General features: G+C 32.5%; 1 protein-coding gene across 11 annotated transcripts in view; it reads left to right on the top strand.

Annotated features, from left to right (window-relative positions):
- LOC101889617 (complexin) overlaps positions 1–20,546 on the top strand; it is a 636,740-nt gene that overhangs the window by 575,888 nt on the left and 40,306 nt on the right. Inside the window, exon 1 of one of the 11 annotated variants that reach the window (XM_059126580.1) lies at positions 7,480–8,271. The exons of 9 other annotated variants lie outside the window; for them this stretch is intronic. In XM_059126580.1, coding sequence (XP_058982563.1) covers positions 8,259–8,271 — 13 coding nt within the window. In that variant the 5' untranslated portion in view covers positions 7,480–8,258. Of the gene's footprint in view, positions 1–7,479; positions 8,272–20,546 lie in introns of those variants that run through there. One more of the 11 variants, XM_059126581.1, reaches the window with a different exon arrangement.

Raw genomic sequence — 20,546 nt, 5'->3', positions numbered from 1 at the left:
CTATGAATGCTAAAATGTTACGTACAGGGTGAGATATAAAAACTGCAACAAAGTCAAACGCCATGATTTTTAAATTTTATTTAATTGTTATTGAATGAAAGCAAAAAATATCGGAAATAGCATCAAATTTTTGAATAAGTTTGGATTTTTTCGAATTGGACACATTATGGCCTTCACACTGCCAATGAAACAGTCACACGCTGCCCGGATGTTGCTCTGCGGTATTTCATTCGGTATTCCCACCGAAGCGCTTGCTTGAGGTGATCGACACTTTGGTATTTTTTAGTGACAACCTTGCATTCCAAAATACTCCAGAAACAATAGCATAACGGATTGGTATCCGGAGATTTTGGTGATCTTTGGGCGCTGAAAATGAAGCGAGGAACCTCATTTTGTAACCATTCTTGGGTGGCGCTTGCTGAGTGCGATGGTGTTGAGTCCAGACCTATTGGAATGTCCAAGGTCTGCGGCCAAAATGTTTGCGTGCCCAAGGCTTTTATACATCCTCCAGAATATTTTCGCAATAATATCTGGCATTTATTCTGATGCCACGGTCGATTAATACGAGCGGAGAGCGAGGGGATCGAGCCCACACTTTCACCATGGCCAGCGCTTGAGTTCTGTTAGCCAACCGGAGGTACATATTTTCAGCTGACCTCTTTGGCAAGTAAACACGATCATTTTGTTTGCTTACAAACTGCTGGACAACGAATGTTTTCTCATCGGAGAAAACCAAACTCGGCAGTTCTTCACTTTCGGTCAAACGAAGCAACTCCTTAGCTCTTTTGCTCATTTTGCAATACTTTCCGAATGGAATATTGCGATATGTTCAGCTCACGAGCCATTTTTCGGCCATTGCGACGCGCGCTTCGATCAAGTCGCTTCTTAACTTTTCGAACCCTTTCTGCTGATGTTGCTGTGTTCTTCCGTCCACTTCCTTGACGTCGTATGAAATGGATGAAGAATGTTCCCAACATACCAAATTGACTTGAGTATAATATTTTAATAAGCTTACAAACATAAGCCTAAAGCTTGAGAAAATCTTGAGAATGTATTGAGAAATGTTTGTTTAACAATTATAGAATAATCGAAAAGGAACCCTTATTCATAAGCTTATTCTTGTAATTGCAGAATAAGCTTACGAAAGTAATATTTTATAAAGCTTATTTTTTCAATGGTAAAAAATATTTATTTATTCATTTTTTAATTATTTTACACATTTCATTCATTGATTGCCATCCCAGCTGTCACTGCATCCTGTTGCCTTGATACCTAGATGCTTTTTTTCCCCTTATTTGAGCTTCTGTATCTCCCCCACTTATTTCTTCACTTCTGTTGAATTCCTGCAACTTTTTGACGCCTCCATTCTGAAATGAGATTGAAATAATTTATACTACAGATTCCCAGATTTATTATTCATCATTACCTTAGAGTTTCTCCAAGTAGAACGTAATTCGTAAGAGAATTAAAGTCGTATTAAATAATTTCATTAAAAGCAACTCCATTAGGGCACAAGGATAATAAAATTATTAAGACATTCTACTGTAGACACATACTTATCTTTTGAGACACAGACATGCACGCCCAAGCACACACTCACACCTACACTCAAGTGAATATTTTGCTCAAAAGCAAACATTTCAATGTTCATAAACGCAAAATGCCATAAGTCGCTGCTGGAATTTCCAACGTTAATACATGGAGAAAAAAAGTCGTGGTTTTTGGCCAAGGTTTATGAGAATGCCAAACAATAATTCTGAAGTTATTTTTAATGGAAGAAAATATGAGACCGATCTATATATGTTAAAAATATGTCAATTGTATTTTCGAAAATTTTCTATATTTAGCGGTTTGTTCCACTGGCTATGGCTACACACTTTGGCTTACTTAGCTTTGACTGTTCTTCTTCACATAATATTTCCCAATTATAAATAATTTTGAAATCAATGATTTTTTCCACTGTATTCAGTTATACGTGTTAAAGATTTCACGTCGGTTAAAACGCCTTTCTATAGACCATGGCGCAAATACGTAGAGAATAACCTAATTCATTTAAGTTTATAAAGTTAGCTGATTCTTTTATGTCTGTTTCGTCTTATGCCGCCTTGTAGGCCACAGAAGCGTACCAATTCACCCAAAGACTTTTATGTATATTTGCTGAAACAAAAAAAAAAAAATGGAAAAGCTATGTTTATAAAAAATTGTGTTGTAATAAAACACACACACATATACATATTCGCGTCAAGGGAATACGAATTCCGTACATGGCTACAATTTGAATGTATATTATCCTTATTGGATTCTTCATCCTCGGATCTATCTGTTTTTGTACGAGCTAACATTACTGTCATCGAAGTGTTATGAGTTAAATAAATGATAGAGCGACGACTTGGCGTTCCCATCTCACGTATACAGTAGACTGAAAAAATTGATGGCGAAATCATCACATATTAAAACTAGATGTACCATCAATTATGTTAACATATAAAAAATTTAGATCAAGAAAATAGTGCATAGTTGCGCTAAAACATTTCAAACAAATGTAAATTTCAAATTTGCGACAATTTTCGAAAAATGTTTCCCAAGAAATACAGCCGTGGAGTGGGGTAAGACTTCCAGAAACTGCAAATAAAAGGATAATCTCACACCATGGGCATAAAAAATGAATCCAATTTTTGGCAAAGTTATTGCAAATTCACTAAAAAAAAGGATAAAAACCTGGATATTTAAACAAAAACTTTACTCAAATAACCAAAGACATTATTTTCAATTCTGACGATTATGGGGTCATAATCTTCGAAACCTTCATATTGCGACCACCCAATTGGCTTTGAAATCGATTTTTTTTTCTTATTTCTTAGGATATTTTGAATATTGTTGCTAGGGTTAATAACTATATCAAGAGTGCATCAGAATAATTGATTATTTCTTTTCCATTATTTACAAGGGGCCAGCTTAAATGATGACTAGAATCCGCAATTCGAAAAAAACGAAAATAATTTCCATACAAATCGCTTTCTGGTAAAAAAAATTACTCGACCTCGAATGTACAATTCAATCAGTTGCTTTAAATTATCGAAGTTATAGCAAAAAGTTAATGAAAATCAGCAGAATCTCAATCTGTATTCAACATTTGTTAGACGTTTTATACAATATTCAACACTCTTTCAACATTCAAGAAATAAAAAAAAAAAAAAACACAGAATTTGTGCTCATTTGTTATCATATATAAAACGGTATTTTAATCTCATAAATTTATCATTGCTGTAAAAATACTCTATGAATTTAGAAGAAAATCATATGGAATCGCCAGTCAAAAAAAAAAAAAAAAACAATTAGTTTCTCAATTTAATGCGATTTCGAGTGATTGTTTCAATTTTCGATTGCCTTAAAACTGAAAATTTTCATGAAAGTATCAACGTCTATTAGAAACTCCAATTGCTGAGATATACATTTAATCAATGGTACTTTCGATGGTAGCATGTTCTATGCCGCATTTGAAAAAATTCCAATTTCTTGATCGGGAGTTCTCTTGCCAGATTAACTTGGCTATCGTACAAACGACTTTAGAAGCAGAAGTAGTAAGATTCCCTAACGTATTTTTGAGTTACCGAAAAACACCGGCAATTTTAGGAGCTCTGCTAAACTAAAAACGCCTTAACATAAATCTATTATAAAGTAGTTATATGGAGTATATGGTATATGGAGTATAATTTATAATATAGAGTTTCTTTTAGGTTAAAAATTGTTGATGGTGCCCAAAAAATTATAAATATAAATGTGGAAAAGTGAAAGTGAATTATGACTTTCAAACGGCCAATGAAATCGTCACACGCTGCCCGAATGTTGCTCTGTTGCTCGGTATAATAGATTACGTTGTGTCTAGGATGGGTGGTATTGGAAAAAAATATAGCGGTCCTCAATTTTGTAACGGAATTGCTTCAAATTTGGTATTTTAAACTCGAAAGAGATAATAACTCCTGTAGCATTATGATTTTCCATATAGTTTTATGTTTTATTGATATATATAATATTTTGAAGGATTTAATGCTATTTTACAACCAATTCCAGAGGCATTTGCAAAGTGAGACTTTTTCGAATAATGAATCCAGATATTTTTATATAATTTTTTTCTTTATCTCAAGTCGAAGGATATTTCAAGTTTGACCCGGCCGAACTCAACGTTTTTAATTGTTCTAATGTTTTGTTTGACTTGTCACAAATTGGCAATTGTTTTTGTTTTATATCGCCCTTTATATAACATAATTCTTCAAATTCCGAATTTGAAAAAAATTGCTGAACTTCTTTTGGAAACCGTGGGAATTATATATTTTCCAGCTAATTTTCCTTTAACTCGTCACAAATTGGCCCTTTCTGTAGCATAAGGTCTCTGCTCATTATTCTGTAATATTTAATATATATTATTAGAAAGTGAAGCATCTCCTCCCAAAAATATTGCCATTTCTATTTTATTATGGTAAATGCTTTGTTCAACTGGTGGGGCAGCCAATTTCCCATTTAGTACGAAATGGTCCATAATTTACGAAGTGAAACTTTCAAAAATTTAAATAAATAATTATGATTCTAAGAAAAATTATTAATATTATTTGTAATAGTAAATTGACAATATCGCCTTGCTGTCGGTTCCAAAAAAATTAAATTAAAAAATCAATTAATCATATCGAGGAAAAACCGTCTCATATTTCATTTATCTGCAATTGACATTTTACATGAAGCGTGTAATGGTTATGAAAATATATAAATCTTAGTAAACGGTGAAATTAGAAGGGGAAAGTTATGACGGAACTCAATAATAAATACAAATATGTTGTACGTAACACTTTACAGTAAATCAATGGGGCTTGTAGGTTTCAGATTATTTTATGTAAAAGGCTTCGTTTTTCAAAGAGTTTAATATAATTTCTCTCTCATTACTATTACTATTATTATTATTTATTATTTTATGTAATAGGCTTGGTTTTTAAATAAATTAAATAAATAAATATAAAATCTTTCTAGTTATTAAAAAAAAAATGTTTTGTTAATTAATGGGAGATGAAGTTTTTTAACCTGAAAGGCTTCGTTTTTTTTTCAAAGATTTAAATTTGTAAGAGTTTAAAGGCGGCCTTATTAAAAAAAGTAATCTTCTTCCATAAATTTAAAAAAATAAGCTAATTTTTCTTAAAAATTGTCAATATTTTAGATTTTTAACATCTATATAAAATTAACAATTTGATATCTGCAAATCTTCTTCATTTTTATTTGACCTTTCATTTTTAATCACAACTAATAAATACAAATTGGCATCTGTTAGTGTTTCTTTGATGGGCCATTTATCACTTTTTCCTGACATTTATATTATACTCATCACAAATTGGCATCTGTCAATTATTTCTTCTGAATTTAACAACAAGAACAATAACATTTGATCTTATCTATAAAGGCCGAATCAAACATATCTACCCATATCATACCAATAATAACTCAAATTTGTTTTTTTTTTTAATTGTTAAGTATATATATTTAGACTATTTTAAATTTCCTTCCTACAATGTCTCGTCTAGTTAAATAAACACTGCAAGACACCTCACACCACTAAATAGTTCGTTTTATTAGCAAATAACAATATGTTTGTCTTTAACTTTGAAAACAACAATTTCTACCCTTGTAATTGACTTAATTCCCCTCCAATTTCATTTAGTGTTTAACATTAAATATTTATTTTAACAGACACTAATAGAAATGTGCTTCGTTCTTGTTACTGTCATTGTTTCTAATAGCCTCTGGTTGTTGTAGAATTTCGAACAAGAAAAAGTCCAAACAAAAAGGGGAAATCACTTTTCACATGGTGAAAGAAAAACTATTCTCAGTTTTGTTTTCGGGTCACTCATCGTAGGAACAAAATAACCCCTTTCAATGAAAACTCTCCACAATGTAGATGTGAGTTGGATATGCCATCAATAAAACTCACTCAAACCTATTGAACTCAGTTAAGATAAAACGACTCAATAAACTGAGTATGCGCTAGTTTTAGCGTGACGCACTCATTTCTCTGTTAACTTAGCAGCGACTGAGGGCAACAAAAGCACGTGCGCCTAAAAATATGCTGCAGCAGAATAGCGAGTCTCTTAGCGAAATGCTCGTAACACGAAGAGAATTGTGATAAGAGAAAAATATGGGCATCTGTACTGCGCAGCACGGGTTTTTATAAGGGTTGGTTGGGGTACGAAGAAGCCATACTATTTTATTGGGTTACAAGTGCAATTCTCTTTACAACAACACTGTTTGTAATCGTTACAAGCATTGGGGGAAGGACACCCACCAGCATCCCTTACACGAGAGATGGTGTTTTGCTTTGCCCTTTTTTAACTCAACTTTGAACATAATCATTATCACCACATCGTTATCACTCGTATTATCGCCACCAACGAACAGAAAAAAAGAACAGCAACAACAACAACAACTCCTACTACCATAAAAGTCATCACGAACCCCCACATTTACTTTTGATACGAAGCCTTACGACGATTCTCTTGTCGTTTGCCAAATTGCAACAACAATAAAATCAAAATAATTGCAAAAAATAAAAACGCCAGTTTTTGACTCAACAAATCACCCAACATCACATGGTCCTTTTTCGCATAAAAACCTCAGGAAGTTACAGGATAACTCCTACTCTTACACCAACATTACAATAACCAACACATACGACAACCGACGCTCTGACTAACTTCGAAACTGAAGTTCCTAGTTGGAAAAATCAAAATCAAAGAAAAAGCGAAAAAATAAAACACAAGTGCCAAAGAAAATTTATTTTTTCCTAAATATTTTATAAAATTTAATGTTGTGAGTGTGTTTGTGACTTTTTTTGTGACGTGAAATACCAACAAATTTGTAGAACTCATAAATCATTGCTTGCAAAATTTATGGCAATAACACAGTTCAGTTCGTTGGTGTTTAAATTTTTCGGCAGTCGTTGTTGTAGTTGTCGTTGTTGAGTCGTTAGTCATTGCTCGGGCATTTAACGACCAAGCTTCCTTTAACATTTTTCTCATGACTACGACGACTCGTGGAACATTTCTACTGCCAACTCTTGTTTCTTAAAAGGACAAAGGCAACGGAGAAGAGAGCATCACAAAGGAAGATAAGAGCAACAACCACAGCAACGCTAGCAACGTCGACAGCAAGAGAGTTAGAGATTTTCACTCTCTTCTCTAAGATTTTCTTGTTGTTTTTTTTTTTCATTTCCATTACATTTCCCTGACGACAGGACTCTGTCGGGTTTTATGGCCTAACCTACTCGTGGGGTTTTGGGTCTGGGTGAGTGTATATGAACCCGAATCGAATCGAACCAACGAACCCTTGTGCGTGTGCGTGTAACTTTGTCGTTGTTGACATCAGTCACGGCAGCCAGCAGAGTGCCAAGTGGCTGTCTGTGTGAAAATATTCCGCAACACTGACAGTTCACGACCAGAGCCATGAACGCTATTAGTTCAGTGCTCAAAGTGCTTTTAAGCAAGTGGTACTACCGCTTCGTTCATTGCTGCGACATACCGCGCCAACCATGGTGCCTCTTATACAACAGTTCAACTAAAATCAAACAATTGCCTAGCAAGTCTACAACTATAACTACTACAACCACTGCTGCAACTACGACCACTAATACCACTACTACTACCACAACTATTACATCTAATAAATTCTATTCATGTCACCATTTCAACAAAAATAACAACATCGACAACAATCACAACTACAACTACAACCACTACAAAAATCACATCGTCAACAATAAAATAAGAAGAATAAATAGACCAATAAACGTAACGTCAACGTCATTGTCGAACGTATGTTTATTGTACAACAACAACTCTATACGCTGAGACCGTGGCCAAAAACACCCGCCAACTTGGTCACATAGCTCTGGTCTAGGCCATAATATAACGGCCAATAAACCGCACAATACATTGTGTGTGTTGTGTCTGTGTGCATGTTCGTGTGAGAGAGTACGCCGTGTATTATAGAGTGAAATTCTACTGAAAGTACAAATAGTCGTCCATACAAAAAACAAAAACACAACAAACAAAGCAAATCATCCATCCATCCATTCATACTCATCGTCGCCGCAGAAAAAAGCCTAGATCGAAGAGGTTTCGATCGAAACGCCATAACGACAAATTAAGTAACAATCAATAGACGTATAAACAACACAACGGTGTCTCAGGCGAGATAGTATTCAGTGAAAGCGCCAGCGAAATATGAATTTCATTGGTATGATTAAAATCACAATAATAATTTAAATATTCCAAATTTCGATGTTGTGATAAATGTTTTTTTGATTTTTTTCAAATTTCCTTTCTTCTTAATTTGGTTTTCTTCGAAAAAAAAAACGAATTTCTTTACATTTTCACTGAATATTATGTTGTCTCTTTTTGTTTTTTGTATTTCAAAAAAATTTAACTTAAAAACTGGAACTAAAAAAATCAATATCCACACTGTCTCTATGCCTCTGTTTAACTAACCAATACTGTGATATTCTTCAACTGTGTGTCTCTGTGTGTGTTTTCTTTAAACAAATGTATTATCTTCATTTAAATAACGTAAGTCTTTTTCAATATTTTCTTTTAATTATTCGTTATATTTCCATATTTCCTTTTCAATGTGTTCTACAAAAAATTTCTGTGTATGTGTTTGAGTGTGTGTGTTTTATAAAAAGCCTTAAAGTATGCAATATGCTAACATATGTTTGACCATATTTTATGTGTGCCGAAGGCCAAACAATCGCCAACGAAATCATAAATTGTAGGCGAAAATGTGTTTGATGTGAAAGAAAAATAACCTTGATGTGTCAAATTTGTTGTGCTCAGTTTATGTCGTTGTAGTTGTGGCATTTTCCCAAAACCTAAGTCTTATATCAATTTAAGTGGATTAATACGTAATAAGAGGATTATTTTAGGTTTTTTTTTTGTGTGCTGTGTGTTATTGTGGTACAACTGCCATAAATCTGAGGCAATCAATCGGGCTTCATTTAGAATTGGGAATTTGTTTCCCCCCCAAACAGAAGTACGCTGTACTTTTATAGTTCGCAAAAAAGTATGCTTCTCAAGAGGGTCAAGTTATATTAGGCTAACAACGTGAAAATTTAAATATTTTCTTTTTAGACACATTCCAAAAAAATTGAGTAAAAAATTCAAAAGAAATTATAGAAGATATGTAAAAAAGTTGAGATGGGTATTCAAATATTTTCATATTAGAAACATTCCAAAAATATTTTTATTTTTTCGGAACTTAGACAACTTTTGGATATGTACCATATTCTGTAGTTTTGAACCCATATATGTGTTGTTTATGAATTATAATTAATGTTAATGTAATGAATTAATGTTCAGTGTTCCTTTTCTCATTTGAAAAACGAATTTACTGGCTTAAATTTTGGAAATGTGAAAGAAAAATAATCAATTGTTAAATTAAAAAATATATTTTGAAAATGTTTGGAATTTATATTTTTATAGAACATCCAGTCCCAGTAGAAAATTAGATCTTTAGAAATACAAGCTTTTATCTTAAAAAAATATATATTACAGATATTAAAAAGCCATGTTATTTCCCAAATAGACCCTAGATTTGTGCATTTTTTTAATTAATCTAAATTTAGATTCCCAATGACTTTCAAATTCTCTCTGTACTATGAAACTAGAATTTGCAAAAAAAGAAAGAAAAATCCTATATCATGTGGAAACTTTCAATCAACTGAAAAAATTAAATGTTATCTGTTACAAATTGCCAAGATAGGTATCTGGTATAGATGAGATCATACAGATTTTTATAGCTTGATATTTTCAACTAGGAGTTCGCTATAAACTCATTCTTTTCAAGTGCAAATATAAAATTCTCTAAGCGGTAAACTTTAATATTTTTCAAATATGACGCCTAAAAGTATGCAATGCATTTAAAAAAAATAAACATAAAATAATCTGCTAATCAGTAATCATATTCTAAAGAAAGCCATGTGATTTAAACCATTTTGAATTTCTTTTATTCCTCTCTGCAAAATATTATCTTGCTTAAAGTAAACCAAAATTTTGACAAAAAAACTTATAAGAATTATACGAGAAACATTTCAATAATTCACTAAAAAGAGACATACTAAAATTATAAATTGAAAGAGAGCGTGACTTGGAGCTTTTTCTCTCCACGGTTATCAATTTGCTATAAGTTTTGAAAACTTTTCGAAGCAGACCAGACTGTAGGTATATATTGTTCTTTTTTTATTCTCTTGTTGCAAAATATTGTTAATAAAAGCAGACTCAAATTCTTCAAAGGTTATAGAAAATATAAGAATAAAAATTATAATAAAATTTGAAAACGAACGAAGGTATAGGTTCTTTCTTGGGTTCGCATATTTCAATTGTTGTAAATTTAAACTCAGTAGGGGCTGTTACAATTTTTTTTATATATATTAATACATCATATTGTGCCTTAAATTCGACTATATTATTTTTCAAAAATTGCCACCTAAAAGTATGCAAGGATCTGAAATGAAAATTTCAACGTTTTTGGTTCAAGCTAAATGTAAAGTTTTTTTTCAACCTTTTTATTTTAACATTTTTAAGATCTGTAAATTACAATCAAAATAAAAAGCCTCAGAGCCAAAGAAAATGTTGTTCCGGGACGTTAAATCACAAACTTCAATATTCTAAAGTGAGAAAAATAGAGTTTCAAATGAGAACCACTTCGACAGCAAATGGAAAATTTATTAAAAATTAATTTATGCTAAACAGATTTTCGAAGAGATAAGAACCTTGAAATGAGTTAATTAATGCCAACGATTTTTGTATTTTAATGTCACTCTTCTAATAACTCCTAAAAGTATGCATTCTTTTTAATATTATTTATTAAAAAAATGAACATTTTTACTTTTTCTATAAAAAATGTGCTCCATAGACAAAGGCTCATTTAAGTTAAGTATCTGCTCTTATATTATTAAAATAATAATATATAACTTAACACATCAGCCTGAATCAGGAATTGCAATTATACCTAGACAGGGTTTTTTCTCCTTATCTACCCATTAATACAAATATCGAAAACAACTTACACCACTAACGTCAACCTTCAATTCCTTTGAAACGGCGCCAATAACTCCTTAAAACATTTACTCTCCTGATGGGCAAATAATAACAAAAATAATATATAAACTTAACCTGCAGTACCTTACTAAAATAATAATCAATTCAACAATAATTTAAGGGACTACTGCCAAATTATTAAAACCTTAAAAATCCAGCAAAACCAAATAAATTTATTTTTTATATCCCTAACATATGGGAACAAAGCTATACTCTCCTAAAACATGCAACAAAAACCGAAATAAAAACCTCTCACATTAAATTCAACCCGAAACAAGGAAACAAAACTTTAATAAAACAAGTATCCCTTTAAAATTAAAGCATAAGCCAATGATACGAAAGAAGCAGCAAATACTTGACACAACGTTGTTATCTTTAAATCTATCTAGTATTGAAAATAACGGAAATAACTTCCCTACCAACGTCAAAGTTCGTTTACATTTAAGACGCCATGTCGGCACTACATAAAAACAAACCAAACCTATAGCATAGCAACGTCTAAAGCAGCAACAACAGCAAAACGGCCACAAAACCAACTACTACATTTCAGTTTAGTTTTTTCTGGTCTGTTCTGTGCTCTTCTTATTTTATTTTTCTGTTCTTTATTCGCCTTCCACTTGAATGCCTAAAAGTATGCTAAAGTAGTTTAGCCTAGTGCGGCCTGAGCGCTAGGCCATGTGACTATACGGACATATACACATACTGCCATGTATTCATTCTCTCAACACAAGCACATACTAAAACAACGTGCGGCAAAGTTTTGCCGCATTTTATTGATTTTTTCCGTGTTCTCTTGTTGTTGTTGTTTTTCATGGCATGGATTTCGTAATTTCAAGATGATTATTGCCATTGCGATAATAATGACGGCATTTGCTGACGATGATGATGATTATGTTGCTGCGCGATGACGTCGTTCCTGCTATTTGGCATTGATGAAATTGTTGGTCTTTTGAGAAATTATAATATAGTTTAAGGCATAATCTTGGTAAAGGGAGCTGGCTTGTTCAAATGTCACATAAAGAGAATATGTTGATGGGGTTGTTGTGCGCAAAAAATAGGTTTTTAATAAGAACAAGCAAAAAAACAACAAACAAAAAAGCAGCAAAAGTTCAAGGTCTCTTGGTGTGATAATTAAGTTGAAATGCAAAAATGCCAGCTAGTAATAATTGTTATTTTAAATTTTATCTCTTAGCCATTCGAACTTACTTTATTTTAAATATCCTAAATGTATGCTTTAATTTTTGCCAATTTGGCAATATGCCAAGAGATGTTTTTTATCACAATGTCAGCAAACAGAGAGAGACCGAAACCGAGAGAAGAACAAAATAAACGGCCATGAAAAGAATATCCGAAAATACCAAAATGAAATAAACTTGAATTCAAGGCTTTGTTGTGCCTGAAATTATGCTTTAACTTTTTTTTTTGCTCTGCTCTGTAATTGGCATTATGCCCAAAACCATGCTACATCCATGCCAGCCAGTCGATGTTAGTATCACTTTGGCGCCGACATGCATACATACAGCCGTACCAAACATTGTGTGCCATTCAAATTGTATAATTTATATGCGAATTCAGCCTTGTTCTACTTAAATAATTTATGTATGACCTCTTCAAAGGCGTTCAGCATAACATATAGCCGGGTAACACGATTTTGTTGTTCTTGTTACTGTTGTCATTCTGCGCTACCCCGTCGCCGCCCCTTCTTAATGTTGATGTTTATATGCATATTTTTAGGCCACAGAAAAACAGACATTGTGTTAATCTATATATGTATGTTGTTAGTCATCTGTGTGTAGGGCTGGTTTTTTTATGTGTGTTTGATCAGACAACACGTTATTCCCATGTCAGCCAAAATATCCGCACCCATTCACGCAAAACATATTTCCCACTTATGTATGATGTTGGGCTTGGTATTTATTGTTCAATTTGCTATATGCTTAATATGCCTCCCGACTGTCTGTCTTCGTGTGTGTGTGGATTTTGTGTGTTTATCTAAGTGTTAGTGGTTTATGGAATAAACCATAAATTGAATAAAAACCCCTTTAAACATGATTTATGAAAATCACCATTCAATGACGATGCTTAAAGGTTGTAAACTTTTTTGTTTTGGAAATTATTGCCACAAAATTTAAATTTAAAACTTTTTTCTTCTAAAAGATAAATCAGATTTTAGCCAACCTTGCAAAATTGTTTATGATATGGTCTTTGGGGTCTAATTAGTTTTTAAATAATACTAAAAGGGTTAGATTTTTTATGAATTTTTTTTATTGTAATTTAAACAGAGTTTACCTTTTTTAAGGACCAACTTCTAATAGCTTGAATATTTCCCAGTGGACATTTGTCATACAGCAACATTTTTGATAAGCTTAAATTTATGAGCCCAAGATTCGTCCCTAACACTAATTATTGTATCATTAAGGCTTAATGAACTAAAAAATATGTAAACCAACTAAGTTTTATTCTGTACCCAATGGGTTAGTTATTTAACATAAAGATGGTTTAATATTCCTCCCTTAGTTGCAATGAATTTTTACGAAATATTCCCATGGGCACAAAATATGAAGAATATCATTTTAACTTAGATCAGGGTTACATTTTTGTGTCGTATTTGTGAGAAAATAGAAAATAATGGGATTTTAAAATCCCCTTAAAAACCTGAAGATATGGCAAACGTGGGTCTATTCCTCAGTATGGATATATGTATATTAATAATTTGAGAGAAACGTTTCGATAGAAAAAATTAATTGGTGAGTAAATCAAGAGCACCAAGAGATTTGTAGTCTTAAATATTTATTGCATACTTTCAGGGGTATAAGTAAAAATTCTGGTCAATAAAATTAGAGATGAGTTATCATATTAATTGATTGCATACTATAAGGAGTACCTGTAAAATTATTCTTTCAACTATTCAAATTATTTAAAGTAGGCTAAGCAAATCTTGAATCAGGATACTTTAAAATGAACTCATCTAAAAGAGCTGAGATTTTTGAAAGAAAATGACAAATATGTCATTTACATTAAGATCGTATTAAGTCATTGCAATCTCTTAGGCTTTCCGTGGAATTGTCTACCATATAGAATAAATTATTTTCAAAACACTGCCCAAGGAACTCTTCTGAATGATTTTTTTTTTTTTTTCAAATCCAATAATTTGTTATGATGATTTTTTCGGGAATTTGTATGAAAACTACTCCGACCTCACGCCAATTTTTAGTACATTCAGGAAAATACGAAATCAATAAGACATTTTGTACTTCGGCTTCTTCTATTCATTCCCCCCAAAAATTCATATTTATTTTTTTTTTAATTTTGAAAAAGCTCAATAAATATTGTTGAATAATTTATTCGAAATTAATTATTTATACTATTGACACATTTACGAGATTGTTTTAATACATTGAAGCTACAAACTTCAATTAAATATAATCTTCTTACCATATCAATTTAAGCGACATGGTCAATTAAGCAATTAAACTATAATAGCTTATGTTGGAAATTTCCCAAATTATTCGAGTTACAAACAAATACACTTTACGAAATAAAATCGGAAAAAAACTCAAGGCAATCGGAAATTTCCCGTTTTCTGGCAATATATTAAAATTATATAATTTTTCCACTCAATTCATGCCTACATTAGCACCGTATTACATTCGATGACAACTGGAAAATTGTAATTGGGAAAAACTGTAATTAGCAACAAAATTAAAAATATATATGTATATGTCAAATTGAATTTCAAGCAGTTGTTGTTGTAACACATGCATATATTATTTATTTATTTTTTTTTTTTGCCATTATTTGTTGCTTACTAATACTAATGAGAAAACTGTTTTTCAATTTCATATCTATCAATGTTGTTGTGGAGTGCTGGCGTTTGAATTTTACAAATGCATTGTGGTTATTTTGGGGAAAATTGATTTTATTTTGCCACAATTATAATGATATTTGAACACCACCAATATTTGCAAAACATTCAAAAATAAATCGATTCAATTGAATTTTGATTAAAATTAGAAGTTTGACAGGCAGCCAGCTAAGCCTTCAAACCATGCCACGCATACAATAGTTATTGGTAATGCCTATAATTATGTTATTATTTGATGGGTAGTAAGTTGCGGTTGGAAAAATTGAAATTGGTAGTTTTGTGAAAAGCAATGGTAAACTTTGTTGTTTTGGACAATATGTGTGCACAACAGTAGAGGAAATAAATGAAATTTAAATAATTGTTTATTGGCAAATTCAAAAATAATGCTCCATAATTGTTGAAATACTGAAAAAGTTTATCCTAATCTTTATATATTCTTCTCTTTGTTGGAACCCATCCCTAATTTGATTTAAGATGTATTAATGCAAAGATCCCCTGTAATAATTCGTTTGGAACCGCTAAGTAAGCGGCGACCTTTCTAACTTTTTTCCCTAACAATTCAAATGGAAATTATTTCTGTATATTGTGCATCTCAAGAGTAACCATAATTAAAAAAACATTATCCCTTTCCTTACTCCTTTGTACGCAACTTATCTAATTTTTTCCATATCCCTTAAAGTATACTACATTCACAATGGAAATGCCATCACAGCGTGAGATAAAAAAAAAACTGCAACAAAGTCAAACGACATAATTTTTACACAGTTTTTTTTTAAATTTTATTGAAATCAAAAAATGTCGGAAACAGCATCAAATTTTAAAATAATTTTAGATTTTTTCGAATTGGTCACCTTTGGCACGAATTATGGCCTTAAATGAAAACGTCACACGCTGTCCGAATGTTGCTCCGCGGTATTTTGGCCCATTCCCGGCGAATCGCTTGCTTGAGGTGGTCGGCACATTGGTATTTTTTAGTCCCAACCTTGCTTTCCGAAATACTCCAGCCACAATAGTCCAACGGATTGGTATCCGGAGATTTTGGTGGTCATTGTGCGCTGGCAATGAAGCGAGAAACCTCATCTTGGGTAGCGCGTGCTGATTCCTGTTGGAATGTCCAAGGTCTGCGGCAAAAATGTTTGCGTGACCAAAGCTTTAATATTTTCGCGATAATATTCGGCATTTATTCTAATGCCACGGTCGATTAATACGAGCAGAGAGCGGCCATAGGCTGTTATGGCGGCCCACACCATCACCATGGCCGGTGCTTGAGATCTGGTGGCCAACTGAAGGTGCACATTTTCAGCTGACCTCTTTGGCAAGTAAACACGATAATTTTGTTTGTTTACAAACTGCTGGACAACGAATGTTTTCTCAGCGGAGAAACACAAATTCGGCAGTTCACCACTTTCGGCCAAGCGAAGTAAATCTTTAGCTCTTTTGAGTCTATTTTCCATTATTTCCATTATTGTTGATGTATACATATACCCAATTGAGTTAAGACTAGTTCTAAATGTGCAAATAAGTTTCGTAAAATACTAATCCCTCAAAATCCTAAGAAAATTGCATATTTTCAAAACGATCCTAAAAGTATACTTTCCAGGAACTTCTAAACCCCAATTTATTGTTCTCCATTCGTCTATGCCTTTTTAAATTAAAATTAAAAAACAACAACAAGACTATTTTCATGATCTCCATGTGTGTGCTAATAGAAACCGTTTCTAAGTTGTTGCGCATAACAAAAAGTTTTACAAAATTTCTAACATCTTAATATGCATATAAATTTTAAATCAGCGATTCAATTACAGCTGAAAATTCCGAATTTCTAAAACTTTGATACAAACAACAAAAATCGTTTTCTAAAAAGTTTTTTTTTGAACTTTGTCTTAATTCAATCATTATGTTCAAAGTTAACTTGGCAACGAGATTTGAAGGGGAAAAAACTCACTCAATGCCTGGCTGACTTTTCAGAAAAAAATTATTTTTGAAAACTTTAGAGGCTTTAAATGAATTGAAACTTTTTATAAAGCTTCAAATATTTAAATAATAACAACAATTTTTTCAATTTATTTAATAAAACTTTAAATATAAAGATTAGAAACTAAGCCTAAAATGGCTGTATTTTTGTAGCATAATTTCGGGCACTTCCCAATACTATTTAAAGTAAAAAGAAATGCTTTGGGATTTTTAATAAATACATGTATTTATAGTATAAGTGTGGCATAATTATATCATAGGCATTTACACGTTTCTCTAACATTATGTACGAACTAGCCTTTGACCCTAAAACCCTCTTATATATCTAATCAAATTAAACAAAGATTACACTTTTGTCCATTAGGATTTGGTTTCATGCTAAAACTAATCGAAAACGAGTGTAAATGCATTTGTATTTACATTTCATTCAAAATACCCCGAAACTGTACTATGTGAACATTGAAAATCCAATAAAACTATGCATAGCAAAAAAATAAAAATAAACAAACTAGCAGAATAAATAATCTCCATTAACTTTGACTTCAACTATTCGATGATATTGATGTCGTTTTCACGATGACATACATTTGAAGTCTTTACAAACATTTGTTGTTGATTGCTTTTAAAAGTTTTGTATTGCTCCCGATTTTTTTCGCGTTGTTTATTTGGTACACAATCGTTCCGCTTTGTAGTCAAGCATATATGTGTGTGTCTTCACTACCCCTACTACTGTTATTGAATAACAAACTCTTCACAAAAAACCCACCTCCCTACTACAGAGGGTGTGGGTGTCAAAAGAATACAAATCAAATCAGAAGCAGCAGCTTCCCTTTTACATTCTTCCATTTTTTTCTATGTCTGTTCCTGTCAACTATTGATTTTGAAACAAACAACCAGCCAACAACAACAAAAAAATCACTTTAAGCTATTTGGTAAACGATGTAAAGTGCTAAAGTGGCATCACATCACAATACAACAAGAACAAGTCGTCGTTGTATTGTTCACATATGTGAAACCATTCGAGACGAATGTAAATGGAAATGGTTGAACTGGCATTCCATACGACACGACCAACCAGCTCAAGTACCCAATCAAACAGTTTTAGCAGGGGAAAGTATTATCTTCAACAACACGATGATGATGATGATCATCATCGTTAGTCGTCCTCCTCCACCTCATCATCAGCGTCATTTACATGCATGGTACGTGTCAACTAACAATTGCTTACCAGAATAAAAATCTCTTCTACACAATGTGTGTCATGTTTTTGGTCCTAGATTGAGGCTAATGGAGAAGGACACAAAACATGTTTAAGGTTCTTTATCAACAAAACTGTCAAAATAAAAATTCCAAAATATACATCTAAACACACATTCGTACACACCAACTAGCATCATAGCAAGCTAAATTTTCAAGTGTATATATCAAGGATATAATGAAATTCCAAATGTAAATAAAGCATACTTTAAGGGATCTAGTATACAATGAAATTAGTTGCTGTGCACAGAAATAAAAGGGTTTTTGACAAATGTTACGTAATGGGGGAATGTTTTTCTTAAATTATGGTAATTGATGTTATGGAAAGAGAAATTCGAAGTAGAAAATTCACACTAAGGTATATAATTCAAGTGTATCTAGGGAGTTTTTTGTAAAATATTCTTAGCGACACTAGCGATGTATAGAATTAAGCTGTGGCCACATGTAATGATAAGATGCCCGTGGTTTAATAAGGCATTAAATCGGGGGTTATGGGGAAATTAAATAGGCAAACGTCACCACAGAAAGTGGGAAATAAATTTCTGTCACATCGGAAAGACACTCTATGACAGGGACAGGGATGAAAATAAAAGGAAATAGTCTGTTTGTCGGTTTTAAGAATTCCCTTTAACTTTCGAAAGGAATGAGGTATGTTGACAACATTTAACCATATAACGACGGTACGACCCTAATTTAGATATTTTTGGAATTTGTCTGTCTGTGTGGCAGAAAACTTCATGCAGAGCCAATATAATGATACCTTCCAAAATTTGGAATATTGATTTTTAAGCATTCCTAGAACGTGTTCCACTCTGTACTCTAATTCGATCAAGAGCACTTCTAAGAGTAGAACAAGTTAAAAAGCAGTAATATTTGAATATTCTCCACCATTTGGAACGAATTTTAAAATTTAAAAAAAATAAAATTTGTTAGAAACTCTGTAAAAATCTTAAAAATACCGAATATAGCCGTTATATTGGACCTACTTTGTTTGTCATTACCATATTCAAATTCGAAACTTGAAATAAACGGTGAAAAATGTAGATAAAATCATAAAAATACCATATACAGGGAGATACCTTCATATAGGAGTTGTGCGAAAACCCGGACCTGCCAACACAATTTTCTGTCACAGGCTGCCACATTCATTACGTACATCAAATACGACATCCCAAACCGTTTCGTTGAGTATTGTACCTAAAATTGTCAAAATACCGAACATAGGGAGGTATTGATATATAGGTCCTATACGAAGACCTGGACCTGCATAGACAATTTTCTGTCACAGACTGTATTTCCCATTACGAACTCTAAGTAACTACTCCGGTTAGTAATCACGCTAAAATCATCAAAATACCGAATATAGGGAGGTACCGTTATATGGGGGCTGTACGAAGACGTGGACCTGCAAAAACAATTTTCTGTCTTGGGCTGTAGTATTCATTTGAAACTTTAAATACCAAATTTGAAACAATTCCGGTGAATAATGTCGCTAAAATAAACAAAATACCGAATATCGGGAGGTACCGTTACATGGAGGGTTATATGAAAACATGGACCTTTATGGCCCGTTTACGAACTTAACCTACTGGCAAAATAAACATGTGTGTAAAATGTTAGCCTTCTATCTCAATTTGTCCGAAAGATAGACAGACGGACGGACGGACGGACATCGCTAAATGGACTTAGAATTTTACGCTGATCAAGAATATATGTACTTTGTTGGGTCTGACATGAGTATTTCAAGGAATTACAAAACGGATTGACAAAGTTAATATACCCTCCATAATATGGTGGAAGGTATAACAATCGTGCATATTTTTTTATGTCGCATAAGTGAAAGCGAAAATGTTTTAAAATCAAGAAGTTCCTACTCTTGCCGAGTATTCTGTTAAGTCTTTTCATACCGTTGTTGTGTGCATGTGTATTATCGCAACCCACAACTGCCTCTCCATATTGGATGTTTCGAGGATTTATGTTACTTGGTACCCAGGAAGTGTTTCAAAGTTAAAATGATTTTTGTCCCGACGCCTATCACAGAAAATTCCTACAGCCCCCATATAGTAGAATCTTCTGATATTTAATATTTTGATGATTTCAGTCGTTCAATTCTATAGAATTGTTTGAAATTTGGTATTCGAAGTATTAAATTGTTGAAAGTACTTGAAATATTCAAATGCCTCTTATAGGGAATTTTTAAGCTGGTCCTTCCGATAATTTAATGTAAGTTCCGATAATTTAATGTAAGTTGAGTCACATTTTTTTAATTTGGTATTCCACGTTAATAATTACATAATGTGTGCTCCTCGAAGGCTGAATTT

Source organism: Musca domestica, unplaced genomic scaffold (genome assembly GCF_030504385.1).
Source record: "Musca domestica strain aabys unplaced genomic scaffold, Musca_domestica.polishedcontigs.V.1.1 4, whole genome shotgun sequence".
NCBI classification, from domain to species: domain Eukaryota; kingdom Metazoa; phylum Arthropoda; class Insecta; order Diptera; family Muscidae; genus Musca; species Musca domestica.
This window is presented reverse-complemented; position numbering and strand designations above follow the sequence as displayed.